The sequence below is a fragment of the Temnothorax curvispinosus genome, unplaced genomic scaffold, assembly GCF_003070985.1.
Source record: "Temnothorax curvispinosus isolate PA1 unplaced genomic scaffold, ASM307098v1 QBEX01000305.1, whole genome shotgun sequence".
In the NCBI taxonomy this organism is placed as follows: Eukaryota; Metazoa; Arthropoda; class Insecta; order Hymenoptera; family Formicidae; genus Temnothorax; species Temnothorax curvispinosus.
Window position 1 is genome coordinate 279,683 of NW_020210085.1, and position 17,523 is coordinate 297,205.

At 39.8% G+C, this 17,523-nt stretch overlaps 2 protein-coding genes across 2 annotated transcripts in view; one reads left to right on the plus strand and one right to left on the minus strand.

The window, feature by feature from the left end:
- Positions 1-6,378, plus strand: part of LOC112452893 (probable peroxisomal acyl-coenzyme A oxidase 1) — a 9,161-nt gene extending 2,783 nt beyond the window's left edge. Inside the window, exons 2-11 of the mRNA XM_025013339.1 lie at positions 1,629-1,788; positions 2,060-2,228; positions 2,338-2,461; positions 2,536-2,655; positions 2,769-2,884; positions 2,986-3,155; positions 3,617-3,779; positions 3,910-4,253; positions 4,363-4,618; positions 4,711-6,378. Coding sequence (XP_024869107.1) covers positions 1,629-1,788; positions 2,060-2,228; positions 2,338-2,461; positions 2,536-2,655; positions 2,769-2,884; positions 2,986-3,155; positions 3,617-3,779; positions 3,910-4,253; positions 4,363-4,618; positions 4,711-4,971 — 1,883 coding nt within the window. The 3' untranslated portion in view covers positions 4,972-6,378. The remainder of the gene's footprint in view (positions 1-1,628; positions 1,789-2,059; positions 2,229-2,337; positions 2,462-2,535; positions 2,656-2,768; positions 2,885-2,985; positions 3,156-3,616; positions 3,780-3,909; positions 4,254-4,362; positions 4,619-4,710) is intronic.
- Positions 6,379-6,477: 99 nt separating this feature from the next.
- Positions 6,478-17,523, minus strand: part of LOC112452914 (syndecan) — a 73,005-nt gene continuing 61,959 nt past the window's right edge. Inside the window, exons 2-5 of the mRNA XM_025013371.1 lie at positions 13,779-13,968; positions 13,186-13,283; positions 12,493-12,664; positions 6,478-12,251 (exon numbers count right to left, since the gene is read on the minus strand). Coding sequence (XP_024869139.1) covers positions 12,070-12,251; positions 12,493-12,664; positions 13,186-13,283; positions 13,779-13,968 — 642 coding nt within the window. The 3' untranslated portion in view covers positions 6,478-12,069. The remainder of the gene's footprint in view (positions 12,252-12,492; positions 12,665-13,185; positions 13,284-13,778; positions 13,969-17,523) is intronic.

The following is a 17,523-nucleotide window of genomic DNA, read 5'->3' on the forward strand; positions in this document are numbered from 1 at the left end:
AGAGAGAGAGAGAGAGAGAGAGTGTCAAATGACTATTGTGATAATAAACTATCACATTTTTTAATTTGATATATTGATTATATTCGTGTATTTAGTATTATGTAATATATATATATATAAAATACTAAAATATGTTGCTTGAGATTAAAATTGATCGCGTAAAAAAAAATTAAGATCTATGATAAGATACATCGAGCAAAGCTGTTAAACCGTGTTTTTTTATATGAATTGATAAGAGCCATAAATATATATGCGGAACAACACCTTCATACAAATACATGCGCAGCTACTCGGTTCAATGTTCAACACGCGAGATTAAATACCTATATACAAACGTCATATTTCCACGTATAGACTAGATACTAGATACTCGGATGACTTGCGGGAAGAAGTTGTTATTCCGTTATCACTGGCAACTAGATCAAGTCGTTCGAAAGTGGCAATATTTCTTGCATCGTCTTTCGTTGACGGAGATCATTTTAATTTTAAGCCCACAGCGAGACAACTTTTAATGTCGATGTATTGGAGAAATGCGTTCCAAATGTTATCTTTAATTAAACGCTGCCCTAAAACCGTTAATCTAATGGATGAAAAATAAATTGGCATTTATCAAATACGTAATTCAAATCGTTAATTCACGAATGATAAAGGAGATGTATATATGTCCAATAATTTGTGACAATGATTTTACGATTGTATAATTCAAGAAGATCGCAAAGGGCAGATCTCTATAATGCTCATGTCGAGTTCGTCGAATCGGAAACTGGTTGTGCAACTTTCGATGGGACATCGGTGTAGAGATCAGCTTCAGAGAGCAGCACCCTAGTTTATCGAGAAATTTTAATTCGAAATTATTTCTATACTCTATAGTCACACGAAAAAACGGCTTTATGAAGAAATTTAATTTAATCATTTAGGATTTAAGGAGGTTGGTTGCCGTCACGTTGCGGGGCAGGTGGCGAGGCAGGGAAAAGCCTATAGGTGGGTTTTTGTCGCGTAAAATAAATGAGTTTTAGCAAATAAATATGTAGAGTTTTTAATAAGCTGTTTCTTAAGGTTTTAAATCGTTGTTTGTACAATTTGAAATCTAAATACGTTATTATCCACGTTGTGGCAACATGCTGTTTTATTTTTACAATTTTTTGATAACTATGTAGACAAATCATTTCAGTCTTCATAAAAGTCCTTTCTAAATATGTAAAGAATTACTTGTACCTAGGTATTTTCATTAAATTCTCATCATTTTTAATATACTTTTGAGAGTTACATTACAGGTGTCGTAACATTTTTGCTATGTCGCCCGTGTATAAGAGAGAGATAAGAGTATAATTTCAATAATTAATTACTTGACAACCATGTAGGCAATTGTGTTCAACTTTGGCATGGACGACAGATTCCCATAGGGCATAGACGAATATCCTTCATAAAGAAGTAATTCTTATCGCATTGATTTGAGCAACCGACCTCCTTAATTTGATTTGATTATTTAGCTATTATCTAATTTAATTATTTATATTTAGCGTATTGATTGAATTTGCATAGCTCGTGTTGTTATCGAAATTCATTTGCATTCGTTAATATGAAAATTTATTAATTTTTAAATAGTAATTCGAGTTTATTATTTGCAGAAAACTTCTTTCTAAGCGATCCGCTTCTACATGATAAAATTCCTGCAAAATACAAGAGTCACAAGGAAATTTATGAGGATGCGATAATGAAAGGATGCCGAGTATTACAGAAAGTGCAACAATTACACGACTCAGGGAAAGGTGGCATGGACGTTTTCTCGTAAGATATTTAAACACGTAATAATATGTTTTATATGTCGTTACACTATGAAGAAACTGTATATTAAACATAATGTTTCAAGTTTAATGTTTTATAACAAAAATATCATTCACTCTCTCTCCAAGTATGATTATTATTTATAAATATATTATATATATTAATCGAGATAATATTTAATTTCATTCAAAGTTTAATATTCCATGCGAGGAAAAATATTTTAAAAAAATCTAAAAAAGCGTCATTTGACAAAAGCATTTGTGGTGCTCTGTAGACAAATTTTAGGAGGCATGTTAGGCTCGGCGATATTGAAGGACGGTAATCCGCTGACACTGCACTACGTGATGTTCATACCGGCTATTATGGGACAGGGCACTGTCGAACAGCAAGGATACTGGATATCCAGGGCTTGGAGCTGTAATCTCATCGGTACTTATGCCCAAGTATGTTTCTTACTAATCACAAACTTGTGATTTATAATTTTCAATATATATATATATATGTATCTTTAATTCTGACTTATTTTTGGAATAATAAAAAATGTGTTCTTAGACGGAGCTTGGTCATGGCACGTTTATTAGAGGTTTAGAAACTACAGCGACTTACGATCCTGAGACCGGAGAATTTGTATTAAATAGCCCGACTTTGACATCGTACAAGTGGTGGCCTGGTGGTTGTAAGTATTTTTGTTCAAAATAACATATATTCGAATCTCACTCTTCAGGCTCATAGAAAAGAAAATACTTTCAGTGGGTCAAACGGCAAATTATGCGATTGTCGTCGCACAATTATATACGAAAGGAGAGTGCAGAGGTATCCATGCTTTTATTGTGCAACTTAGGGACGAGAATACTCATGAACCTTTACCAGGTGCGTGAAATCATAAACGTATCTTACAAGTAAACTTTACATCTTTCGCTAAATTCATCGCGTTTACGAACGACAAAAAAGATTCATGTTAAAAGATTTACCTTCATTCTCAGGTATAAAGATTGGTGAAATTGGTACCAAGTTAGGAATGAATGCAACTAATAATGGCTTTCTCGGTTTTGAGAACGTTAGAATACCGCGCGAGCACATGCTGATGAAAAATTCTCAGGTAATAGGAACAGAGAGAGAAGGCGAGGCATATTCACGATTGGTTATTTAATGACAAGTCTAATGGAGAAGTTTAAAGGTCTAATTATCCGATATTTTCAGGTATTAGAGGATGGAACTTACGTGAAAGCGCCTAGTGATAAACTGACCTATGGTACAATGATGTTCGTTCGAGTGGTATTAGTACGCGATATTTCTAACTACCTGTCGAAGGCGGTGACAATAGCTATTAGATACAGCGCAGTAAGACGTCAGAGTCAGATAAAGCCCGAGTACGTGATACAAGAATAAATTAAAATAAAATCTGTAATCAATTTAAAAAGTTTATCTTTATGCTATTTTATGCTGTTACATTTTTTGACGTATTGCTTGATTTCGAAGCACATAATGAAGACATAAAGTTTCGTACAAGTCGTATTGGATTTGCTTTACTATCTTTTGTTTTTCGCTCAGTCTGAAGGTCGGTTAAAGATGGATAGTAATTAGACTAATAATTTCATTATTCGGACTCTCTTTGGCAAATAGCTTAAATTTGAATATATTTTGTTTATAGACTGTTTTGTTTTTACAATTCTGATAGTAATCTTGAATACATTTTCTTCTTTCTTTTTCTATTAGCCAATATAAATGCCAATATACATGTACATTTCATTATCTGTGATAGATTTGTTGGAATAATTTTTCATGAAAGTATATCTTAATGTAACTTTAAAATATTTTCAATTTATTTCAGCGAGCCCGAATCGCAAATTATGAATTATGTTACGCAACAATACAAATTGTTTCCCAATCTTGCTGCATGTTTCGCATTTCGAATGTGCGCCGAATGGATTTGGGAGATGTATAATAATGTGACAGCTGAATTAGATCAGGGAGAGCTAGAGAGACTACCTGAGGTATGCTACAATACATTATTATAAAAATAGAAATTGTATAATTGCTGTCTTAAATTCCGTGTAATAAAAAGATTGATTTAGAATTCAATAATTTTCGTTATTACTAGAAAAATAAAATTATATTTTTCAGCTGCACGCGCTGGCATGTTGTCTAAAGGCAGTTGCATCATCAGACGGAGCTACTGGCATTGAGCAATTACGATTGGCGTGTGGTGGACACGGTTATATGGATGCGAGCAACTTACCGGCAATTTATGGTTTAGTGACTGCTACTTGCACTTACGAAGGCGAAAACACAGTTCTGCTATTGCAAACGGCAAGATATCTGGTGAAAGCTTGGAGACAAGCTGTTGGCGGTGAACCGCTACCTCCGACTGTCGAATATTTAGTTGTTCTTTCACGTGGAGTAAAACAGCGTCCTTGGAAAAATACTTTAACGTGTATTGTGCAAGCGCATCAAGCAGTTGCCGCAGGGTAAATATGCACAAAGAAAATCGATATTTACATATAAAAACTTAGTAATGATCGCAAAAAGGAGCATTGCAACATCATCGCAATCTATAATTTATAAATGTTTTTATAGTAAAATTCGTCTGGCGACGGAAAACATGGACCGTAGAATACGTAGTGGTGCGTCACCAGAAGAAGCGTGGAATCAAACTAGCATTGAATTAGCGCATTGCGCAGAATCGCATTGTCGAGCTTTCCTAGTGATGCGATTCGCTGAGAATGTCAGAGGATTGACATCCGCGTCCAAGCAGCTTCGCGAAGTTTTAATGCAGCTTTGTGAATTGTACTCGATATATTGGGTACTGCAACGCCTCGGAGATTTTCTTCGCGTTAGTACCACATGCTTGTTTAAAATTAAAATTACCATCATAATTTTGATAAGTATCAAGTCACTTCATTAACACGATGCATTTTGTAACAGTTTTCCTGTCTAAATAACGAAGATGTTCCGGCGCTCCAAACGCGCTTCGAAGAGATGCTCGCTGCAATCCGCCCAAATGCTGTCGGTATCGTCGATGGATTCGACATTCGCGACGAGATCCTCTCATCCGCGCTTGGCGCATATGACGGCAATGTGTATCAGCGTCTCTTTGATGAAGCGATGAAAAGTCCTTTAAATCAGGAGAGTGTCAATCAATCCTTCCATAAATACCTCAAGCCTTTCCTTAAAAGTAATTTATAGTCATATTATGGTTATCATAAAATAGTCAACAAGTTCTAATATAGATATATATATAAGAGACCATTTTAACATTTCAATAAATTTGCATGGCAAATCTGTCAACACTGTTAAAAGTTATCTTGTAAAATTTCCGGGACATGTTAATAATCATAATAATTGCAAATGCTGCAGTAAATTTGTGGTAACTTTAAAGCATCTCTTTTCTCATAGCAGTTATATTGAATTATAATGTCAAGGTATCATGATTTAAAAAAATCATTTTTAAGAATATTTTTCTTACAATATAAATCAAAATAAATTAATTTTTTTGTGTGCTACACACTTAATAATAAGAGATTGATGAAATATACAAAATCTTTTTTGGTTCGTGGATTGATAAATAGTTGTAAATTAAATCAATTTTCACAAGACCTATTTTTGTTTGAAATGTATGTATATTTAGATAAAATTATATCTAAATGCAGATTTAGATGTAAAAAAAATCGCTTCTAGCATATTTTAGCAATTCATATTATTAAACGAGAGTGACAGTACATAAAAAACTTATTTTTTTATGCATATTGCAAAGAAAGTTTACATATCAATTCTATATAACTATAGTGAAAAAACAGAAACTTTAAGTATTACAAAAACGTTTTGTTCACTTTTTTATAATAATAATATAAATAATTCGCACAATATATTATATATTGGTATTATATGGAAACGCACACATATACAGGATGTTTCTTGCATGTCATAATTCTATCAATGCTTCAGGGATGAATTTAGAAAAAAAATAAAGAATATATGAATATAAATTGTTTAGGCTTCATTTTTCGAGTACACGCACATACTTTAAAAATTCCCTTTGATTTATTGTAATTGAGAAAATAAAGCTTAAACGACTTATTTTCATTGAAACTTTTAAATTCACTGCCTGAAGCATTGATACACAATTAAGAATCATCCTGTATTCATTAGTATTCCATAAAACGTTTGTCTCTTAAAAGACATTTTTACAAGACGTAATTTATCAGAAGTACGAAATTGATGGAAATGTATTTGTCTATTATACATTTATCGGCATCTGTATTAATACATTGTTTTATGCATTATGTATAAAGTATTTTCTACGTTCATAAATCAATCCTTAAAAAAAAAAGATTGATATTTTTGATAGAGAGTGATATTTTATGAAATATAAATATTGTATATGTGAAATGGGAGGACACATGCGAAGTATTGTTTTGCAAATGATAATATTAATAAAAGAAAATGTAATTTTTACGGTTAGATGTCCTAGTATGTATTTACAGATTTACCTTTGAGAATGTTATATCGCGGTAATTTCATGTAACTCGAAGGTACGAATACATATTATATTTTGATATACATAAATAAAGTGCAAATAATCTTTCTTCGTTATTCCGGTGTACGGTTTTACGATTTCCTGAACTCCACGCAACATTGTATGAACTGGAAGAGATGTTTTTCGTATCTCAAAGAAGTTTCCAACGCGTTTCCTTAGACGGTATAGTATTTATTTACAGAATAGGAGCGACGACATACATTATTGTTGGTTATTATACTAATATAATGCAATTATTAATTCCCGTTAATTAAGAATAACGTAATAATTACTTTGATGTCCGCAACAGCGATAACATGGATATCCCATCTTTTGCATTCGGTAAGAAGCTGCTCGTGTCTTGCTGGCCCGTCATTATTGCGATTATATACGTACGGTGGTAGGAAGTTGAGTTTTAACTTTCAGAAGGAAAACGTGGGAGAATGATATATAAAACACTTTAGTGAGAAAAAACCGAAACAAATGGCGTTTTATCGCAGTTGCGCGAGCGAGTATAATATATCTATATATTTATATATAAGTACATATACATGTATATACGTATTTTGTGGGTTCGTGCATAGACGGATATATACACATATATGTAATATAGACCAGTTAGGGAACAATAGGAAAAGGACGAAGAGAAGGAGGAGGAACGGGAGAAGGAAGAAGGAAAGTGGAGCGATGGGATGACAGTACTTACACTTAAAAAATAACATTGTTAATATTATCGTTATTATTAAATATTAATCCACTTTTAAAATTATTTTCATTCGTCCACCTGGCCTATGGGCTTTTTTGCCTAGTATTAGACAGACTTTTCATTGCTATAGTGTTCTTACGGTATTACGTCTTCTTATAAAATATGATTTCATTACAATTATTATTTTTCTTCTCCTCTTCGCTTAATTTCTCTCAGACGTTAATTGGCCGCGTGGTAGAGCGTAAGCTAGCAAAAGCTAAGGCAAGCGACACCACGAGGTCAATTAATTACTATCTACCGAACAATTTCATCTATATCGTGTGATTATTAATAAAGGTTACGAGCCCCCAATTTCTAGGTTTTTCCTCGTTTACTTCACACGAGACGAAGATTTCCAAGAAAGAGAGGGAGATTAAAAAGATGACAAAGAAAAAAAAAACAGGAACATTATAGATAGATAGATAAAAGCATTTTGCATAACACTGTATTTTTAAAAAGTTATAGTATGATTAAAGAATCGTGTGAAGTACTGGAGAAATCTAATCGATCCACATTAGAAAAGATGAAAATAAAAACGAAAATAATATACCGACTTAATAAGTTATGAAAGGGAGAATACGGGTATTTCTTTGATCATAATCGGCATTATATCTAACTATCGTTACTAATGTTCTTATAGTTATTATTCTTATTGATTTCCTATGTGTAACATTTCAAACTTAGATACACTAAAAGAGATTCTGTGAAAGAGAATTCATTAAATTTAGTAAAATTGAGTCGTTTAAAAGCACAAACAAATCTCGAAGCTTCGTTCACGTACAAGTAAATTTGCGATCGATTAAAAATGCAAGTCAATAAAATTATGTCATGATATGCCGCAGAATTGTCTTTTTTTCTGTCAAAACAACATGGCGCATGTTCAACGAGGATAAATCGAAGTGATAAATTTGCCGCGGATGAGCGGCAGCTACATTATTCTCGATAATAAAATAAATAAGGCGTTTAGTAGACTCTATACATTTTTCATAGTAGTAATCGTGATCGGCACATTCGGACCTAAGAGAATCTCAGCTGAAGAGAAACGGAAGGATCAAAAACTTGAGGGATGATGGAGGTCGAGAGTGCCGTGAGATGGCAAACAACGTGACTATAAGGCGGATTCGTGAGAGTTTCGTACCAAATTGCTGTTCCTTACGTAGTATATATGGCAGTATCGGCATGATATATACTTTTAATTACTCCAACGTGTCCGATTTTCCGCGACGGATCGGATTCTGCGAAAAGACGACGCTCACGTACTGTCAGAACAGAAGAAAAAAAGAGAGAGATTCAAGGATCGGTGCAGGATCGTAAAAAAATTACGAAAAATAAACGGGGACGACGGAAGGGCGAAACACGGCCATGGAGATACCGCGTAGAGGGGAAAAAAACGTTAACAAATATAGGTGGACTCCGCGATGCGGATCGATCGCGCGACGAATGTCACCGTGGGAAAAAATTCCGATACGAACGAATATACGCATTTGTATCGCTTTTCGCGTGTTCCCTTTCGCTTTCTAATACAGCATTATGGCATCATTTCTGTCGTGCTAAGGCGTGCGCGCTATCGTACCACTCTTGGGGCAAGAAGGAACCACGTATTTCTTTTTTTTTCTTCGTGTCGTTCGGGGTAATTATACCTGTCAAACGCAGCGTTTCGTCTTTCACTTTATGGCAACACACGACTTCTCGTCGTTAGAATCTCTAAGACAAGATAAACCCCAGACGGATATATTAAGAACTTTTATCAGAGTCGATTCAGGTAATAAAAGTGGGATGTTTTATCTTATGGGTGGAAGGAGGGTGTGGACGTTCCATTGCCATATGCAAACATGATTCAGTGGACCCCACGAGCTATTTCTGCTCGTCCGAGGCTCTCTCTCTCTCAAGAGAGAGCATCGGAAAAATGAAAAATATTTAGTCTCTACAAAGGAATTCCTCCACGTTTTAAGAGCTGCATTTTATTTCTGAAGGAATACGGTCTGGAATATGGAAACGTCGATCGCGGTATTGGCGACACGCACGCATGGCTGCCGGTTCGCGTTTCAAAAAGATATGGCACGCTAACTGAGAATTTACTTTATTTGCTAAATGCGTTAATTGCAACTTGACGATTCATACAGCAGAAGGATTCTAATAAAAATTACTAAATGCCTGGCGAATGTGTAAAACATGATATTCACAGTTATCGGGAGTTTCAGTATTTATACATAAATTCTCGATATATTAAACACGATTTATACGAAGCAGTTATCTAAGCGATAAAATGATCCAAACTGCGAGTTTGTATACGTTTTCAATTACCATCGAGTCTTATCTTAAAAATTTGAGATACATTTATCTCGTGCAAGAAACATGCCATCAGCATTAGAAATCAATCGAAAAGAATCGAAAGATAACTGGATAGTTATCCACGAGTTCGTGATAACTGTTTAGCTTCCAACGTTCTAGGATACAATGAAACGAAGAAAGAAGCTGCGCAGAGAAAATATGTATAAAATCTTATATGTGATAAAAATATTATTTTCCGCTCGTTTGAAGCAAAGGCTATTATAATGAGGAATAGGACCAGTATACGAGAATTAATCAATGTTACAACAAATTTAAATTATATCCAGATTTATTGAATTATTGACGTTTCGTACCATACTCGGACTTCATCAGAATTGTCAATTAAGCGAATAATTAATTACTAACATATAGGGGTCAAAACGCATTCTTACATCGGTTTTATTTTCGCTTTTGTTTTATTTGAGGTTATAAATTTTTTTATTTATAAGATCTATGCGCGAGATCGTTATAGAGATCGTTATAGGGAGCGTCGACAGTACGCTATCTCCTTATTATTTTTTTTATGTTTTTTCTCTTGCTTCAGATTCACGATGGTACTTGTCGAATTAATCGAGGCTTTCATCATTGCCCTAACAATTCCATATATATATATATTATAAATACGTACGTTTTAATTTCTGGAAAAAGAGAAATGTACCTTAAATACATTTCTCTTTTTCGAGAAATTAAAACTTACGTATTTATGATATATATATGGAATTGTTAGGGCAATGATGAAAGCCCCGATTAATTCGAAAAATACCATCATGAATCTGAAGCAAGAGGAAAAACAACTTTTTTATAAAAAAAAATAATAAGGAGATAGCGTACTGTAACGATCCCTATAACGATCTCGCGCATAGATCTTATAAATATAAAAATTTATAAGCTCGAATAAAACCGATGTAAGAATAAGACATACACTCATACTTATATATATATCAAAGGAGCATGACTGACTTGAGAAGAAAGTGTTCTATAATGTTAAGTTTTTGACTTTGTGATTGCGGTACGTCTCCATGTTTAGTTAATTGCGTTTTGACCCCTATATGTTAGTAATTAATTATTCGCTTAATTGACAATTCTGATGAAGTCCGGGTATGGTACGAAACGTCAATAATTCAATAAATCTGGATATAATTTAAATTTGTTGTAACATTGATTAATACTCGTATACTGGTCCTATCCTATTCCTCATTATAATCTTATATATGTTTCAGAAATAATCGCGTTATAATTTTTTATAACGATATGTACAGTACTGGCGACCGATCGACCAAATAAATTCTAAACGATTTTGTGCAACGTATAATTTCTAGAAATGCATCGTCGTAAAATATCTTTTTGTGTTTCCCTCACATGTAATGTGGGTCGATGTGATCGCGCTACGATTAATGCTTAACACATATTCTTAATATAGGCGCCCTTTTTATCCTCTCTGCAATCGATCAATATGGTCGACGAGTCCCGCCGTTTTCGCCTCTATTGGAACACGAACGCGCAATAAAAGATCCAAACTTTTGTCAAATTCAGCATTAAACGCTCGTATCAAAAAAGTAATTATTATAATTTCTTAAAAAAAAAAAAAATAAATAAAAAAAAAGTAATAGCAGCGACGCGCGAACGAGGTTGCAGCTTAACTCCTCGCTGCTCTTACTGTCGGAGAGAAATCACGACGCCGCAACGATCCTTTTTCCCTTCCCTCCTTCCACCGGGAGACAGAATGATTAACGACATAGCAGCGGCGTTTATCGCCCACGAATTTTCACACTCTCAGTCCTGTACATGTATATACGTATACATACACGTAAATATATATATATATATATATAATATATATATACGCTCTCTAAATACGCTTGTAAATGCATCTTGGAATTGGTGCAACCTCGCCGACGGTGTCTCGACGGGATATATGCGAGAGCCGTAGTCTCGTCGTTCATTGTCCGTCACTTCAGTCACCAGCCGGGATGATTACACTCCGAAGAGAATCTTTTCGGAGATCAGCGAATACGATTCTTTAATCAGGGCGACGGAAAGGAAACTCTGTACAGGGTGTTGCAAAGGGCAAACCGGAGCGTCAAGTTGAAAAGATTTCAGCGTTCGGTGAACGGTCTATCGGCCGAGAGCCGCGAATTCGTCTTCTCTGTCTCCTTTACTCGCGTATATCTTTCTTTAAACACGATGAAATACAGCGTGTAAGAAAATACAGTTTCCTGAAGTGAAGATGAATTCGGGCGACCGAGAAGCCGTGCGCGCGAACGTCGTTGTCGCGGCTCGGATTCGCGTCGAGCTGAAAATCATAGGGGAAGCTCGGGAGAATCGTAAAAAATTACCTTCCGAGGAGGGAAACGGGAAAGAATCCTGGTAATTAAGTAAGGATATGTTATAACGGTCGTTTTAAAGCTAAGAACAAGGGAGATACATCGGCGAGGACCGATCGGGAGAGGGGGGGGGCGGGATCCGTGTAATCGAGAATCGGCCGACGTTCTGAGCGACGTTCCTCGAGTAAAACTTTGCGTTTTGGGAGAGTCTATGAGCGCGTGCCATACGGTATGCCGTAGTAATTGTTTCACCATCGACCAGCGGGATTCCGAAAAGGCGGGCGTTGATCGTCGGTGGGTCTTTACTCGGCTCGGCATCGTGAGATCGCGAGAGGAATCGGCGAAGTCGCCATCGCGCCGCCGTCGCCTCAAGCGTAGAACTCCCGATTGTGGTGAGGCGCGCCCGGCTTGGGGAAGGCTTGCGCCGCGGGCGATCTCCTCGGCTCGTCCAGGGCGTACGAACCCTCGTCCTTCTTGCGCATCCGGTACACGATGAACATGACCACTAGTATCGCGCAGAGAAGGCCCACCACCGCGCCGCCGATCACAGCTGGAAGCACAATCGAGATATGTATCTTAGATTTATTTTCGGACGGAGCCTACCTTGCGAAGAGCTATAGTCTTCGATCGATACGTGCGTTAATAATAATCACGCCGCCTCTGTAAAGACGCGGAACATGACCGAACATGATCGAGACGCACATTCGAACGAAGAGACACGAGATCTGATTTCGACCCTCTTGATACACTTGGCCGAGTTCGACGGAAAGCTTTGTCAGCTTTACACTCACCGGCTAGTACGCCTGGCTGCGCAAAGAACGAGCTAGCTCGATCCCCGGGTTTCGGATTCATGATATAGACCTCGTGGATGTCGTCGGTGTTGTCAGCGTGATCGTCTTCCGTGCCTGAGGGCTCGATTACGTTGACCTCGTTGCCGGGTCGGTTCGCGGTGTCAATGGTCGTCTGGAAATTGGATACGGCTCGATCACTTTAATCTGTTTAATTCGCGATCCCTTGTGAACGAGAAGGAGCACGTGGGTCGTCGAACAAAAATGTAAGTAATCCGTTCCGAGCGGCAAATGTCGCGTCAGCACTCTAATCGGACAAATTAGATTGCACGTCTGTGCAAAAAAATATCAAGCGCAATATCGTAAAACGTCACGAGAATATGATATACTGGTGCAATTTAAGGAATGAATTGCAATTTCTTCTTTTCCTTTACTATAGCTTCACGTGAGCCCGTGCGCTTTTCCCGCGAGAACAAATTCAACGATTTGCATTAGCAGGCAATTACCGCCCGCAATAATTTTCGCATTCCCGTGGCACGTGCAGAATATGTTCGCGAACGGAGGACGAAAATAGAATTCCATAAACTTCTTAAACGCAGAATGTTCTAGCTAGGGAGTGCTCTAGATGGGCGAAGCTAAAACCGAAGGATCCGAAATACAAAATTATATGTACGTCCAGGAACGTGTCGCGCTTACCTGCTGTTTAGTTTTGACGTTTGTCTCATCGATGATGTACGGAGGTCTCGCTTCGGTCGGCTTGCTCGGGACCTCTAATCCATTATTACCGGTAAATTCTGTAACAAAGTCACGATAAATACGTTAGAATTGATATCTCCCGCACAGGCCCGAACGCATAGATCTGTGGAAAACTTTTTTTTTCGACGTTGCGAGTAGTGCGTTCGCGAAAACTAGAAATCAAATTTCCAATCACCGTGATTGGGGATGAGAAACGATTTTACAGGATACGTGTCAAATATCGTTCATTTTTCAATATTTGAAAAAATCCTTCCGCCAACGTCGCCGCCTTTGTGACGCGCACGATATTTTTGTAACATTTTGCAATAGGCATTTTTCAACCGATCAAAATATCGTATAAAAGATCCGCAGGAAATCTCCGAGATATAAATATATACACGTCGTGATAGATTTATCGTTGAGAAACAGATTGGCCGAATAAACGTTGTATAAAAATTGCACATAGCATTTAATCTCTCTTTCATCCAGGAGAGAGACAAAGGTTCCATTGATCGACTGGTTAAAATTCTAGAGAGAGATATCGGGTGTCGTACCATGGTCGTCGTCCCCGTCCTCGTCGTCAGGGCCAAGGCCGCTGCCCGAGGCCTCGAGGTCGTCGCGATTGTCGCTGCCACCTCGGCCGGAACCCTCTAGGGCGTCCTGATCGTCTAGGTACAGGTCGTCCGGGAAGGTGTTGTAAGTCGAGCTCGCAGACGTCCTCTGTTTGCTGTCGCTCTGTTCTTTCTGATAATCAGAGAAAACGGCGAATGTGATTTAAATGATTTAATCGATCGACAAAGAACACGTGTATAAGTCCTCGTCTACAATAGGTGTTTTAAGTTCTAAACCTTAAGAAATTGATCCAATCACAGTTGATTATTCTCCTCAAATTTGACTGTGATTGATCAATTTCTTAAAAGGCTTAGGGCTTAAAACACCTATTGTAGATCGAGACTAATCGACGTTGAGTCTCTCGCGGCGAGATCTCCGCGATGTGTCCCGCAGGTCATTGACACGTCCCGCGGAGCGTTAGCTCAGATGCCGCGAAGCTCCGCGACACCCGAGCTAACGTAATTAAAGGCACGCGCATATTTAAGCGCGTCCTACTCGACGGGATTTCCGCGACATGAAAGGGTCCCGGGTCCCGCGGTTCATTAAATTTTAATTTAACTCCGCCACGAGAGATAGAAGCGATCTCTGCTCGCTTCCACCTCTCTCGCGACGATTGCCATAAGCGGAGCGCCGCGGGATTTAGCAATCTCGCACCGTCGCGTCGTCGAACATCGCCATGCAAATGCGCGCAAATTTCAGGTTCAACGGAAGTCAAGACGAGCGATGGAGGATATAGGAGAGAAGCGAGCTAAATTCCGTCGAGGAGAAAGATGGAGAAGGATGAAGGCGCGGAGACTTTGCGACAACGGGGTTCCTCCTCGTGAAGGATCAGAGCGTGGGTGGCGCGGGAGTAACGTTAACGTTGCTCCGTTCTATTTCTAGAACATCTTCATCTCTTTCTCATTGCTTAGCATCAAAATAGAAGAACGCTCTTCTTCGACGTCTCCTACGCTCCGCGTCTGACGCTTCGTATCTCTCATCGCGCATGCCTTTCGTGCGTTTAATGCGGCGTAGTAACGGGCCGCGAAAAACTCGACCGGACTCGCCGCTTTTAATTTCAGAGATATTTTTTCAAGGGCACGCGATAAAACTGCATCGCGTTAACGTGAGCAAACGAACGGCCAATCGGCTGACCGGCGGCGGTCCATAGTTTTCCCGCGTCCAACAAAGAGCGACGGCGACGAGCAGATGATTGAGGAGGAAACGGCGGAATAGCCCACGCTTCCGGTTACGTGATGTCCGCGGAATGCGAAGTGACACGCCGCGAGGAACGTGAAACGTCGAGCAAGCGAACGTGGCGAACGCCAATATTCCCGCAGCATTGTCGTTGTAAGAAAATTCCATTTTCTCGAAACGATAAAAAAAAGAAAAAGAAGAATGTATGATCGTTTTAGAAGATATATATCACTTTACGAAACTGATAATGTTAAGTGCGCGCTTGAAACAACGCACATCCCGCTCCGGGATTCTGCGTCGCGTGAGAGATCATCCGGTTGCGGACGTCACGCCGCGCGACATCGCGCGATCACGAGCGGATAGAATGTCTCATAATGACGCGATAAAAAAAATGACAGCGGGAAAAGTTACAAAGATAACGGAAAATATTTTCTCCCGTCGACCTTCGTCGCGTCAATACTCGCGATTGAATGGCGCTATTAACGAGCGCGCGTCGCGATCGATAGCACAAAATTCGCCCTCGTATCTCGTCTCTCCGCGCTCTCTCGTCCGCGCCGCGCCGCGCCGCGCCGGGACGGTGCGTTCCTCCCTTTCGCTTTTCGCCCCCGAAAGACAATGAGCACCCGATGACCGTGGAAAACGCCGCCGCGTTCAGCACGCGTCGAACACGCGTTGCGTTTCGTTTCCGTTTCATTTCTGCGCGCATGCACGCGACGACCGGTGCATTGGCACCGGGACGACACATCGTATATTCAATACGAGACTCGAGTTCGTCGAAAAAGAGAAAACCGAATTGCCTGACGCTAAACTGACTGGCAACCGACGACAAATCGCCGCTGTCGGACAAAGTCAGTCAGAAATATTAGACCTGACATAACTTTTGTAAATATTACATGTTACGCCCTTATGTTTTCTAACCTCTGATGATTCTTAACTTCTATCTTTCTGTCTCTTCGTATCTCGTATCGTCTCTCAAACAAATCTATATACTCCGTCCAACGAGAGATCATGGTTGATCAAACATAAATAATATAGGGCAAAGAGCCGCAACAAGGTGTTTGCGTTAAATTATTTTTATTTTTAATAGATATTTTCCAACACTATTAAAAATACAAATAATTTAACGCGAACACCTTGTTGCGGCTCTTTGCCCTATCGTTTCGATGAGTAGGACCATACACTTTGCGTCGATCGTTGTTCGCCACTCGAAAGAGCGCAGGTATACAACAACGTCAATAAACTACTCTCCACGCATCGTTTCTCAAGACGGATCCAGACCGAACGGACGAGACTAAACAATTACGAATAAACATGGACGGACACAGGAAGAATTTTTCTCTTCATGTACCAGAAACGAGGTGGAACGTATGTCACGTACGATATAAATTCGAACTCTCGTTCGCACTCGCGGCGCCATCCACTCTCATCGACGCATGTTCGGCCACCCTGATTTGGATCCACCCTCGGAGGAACGACGTCGATTGCGGTCACCCGGTCAGGCCAAACGTGTCGCGGAACGGATAACGAGTGGGATTCGAGAAAAGAACAACGACGACCAGTCGAGTCGTCGCCGTCGCGAAGAAACAACTAGTTACCCACAACAATAGGGAACGCAGGTGTGTCGGAAGAGAATCCTCGCAGACAGGAGCAAGGACCTGGACGTAGACGCTGGCGCGTGCAGCCCGCCGCGCCGGCGACAGCCGAGTGCGCGTCGTCGCCCGGTGTACAGTCGAATCGATACCCGGGGAACACGGCGCGGCGTCGGCCCGGTCGAGCCAAGGGCCGAGACCTTGGAAGCCCTTCGTCGGCGGGATCCCTCCCGGGACGAACGCGATGTTTTCCTTGTTCACCGACCAGCGGAGTCCCTCGATTCCTTTTTTTTCCCCACGCGCCCTCACCCTTTTCTCACCCCTCGGTCAAGCCACCCTCTGATCTTTCGTGTCGCCCTCCTGGACGCGATGGTGCTCGCGCGGGGTTTGCGCGAGCGTGCGATGCTATCGACCTCTTTCTGCGTTGCGTCTCTCCCTTTCGTCACGGTGTTCTCGTCGCGGAGAAACGTCTCGCGGATCTTGCTGGCGCATCCGCCGAACGAAGGAGGGTCCGTTGACCGACAAAAGGGATGCACTCGCTTTTTCCACCGCCGAAATTTCTCGGGAGTTATCGCGCGCGAACGACGAGGGGTCATCGCAAACGTGCGCCTGTCGATACCGCTGTACTTACCACGTCCGATTTGTTCGGGGGTTGACGGATGCGCCCGGGTTTCCGACGGCGGAAAACGAGAAAATTCAGAGGGTGATGTGCAGCGGTTTTAGGCCAGGTGGTGACTGCACCGACCTAGTACGAGTCCGACTCGGTAGACGGCACTGTCGAGATCCTCGCAACTGTATATATATATAGATACAGTTCACTGTATATATGTATATATATATTCACACTATATATCAAGACGCTTTTTAAAGTTGGCGCAAGACATCCGAGAACCTGCCCCTTGATAAATTGGAGCCTAATTGT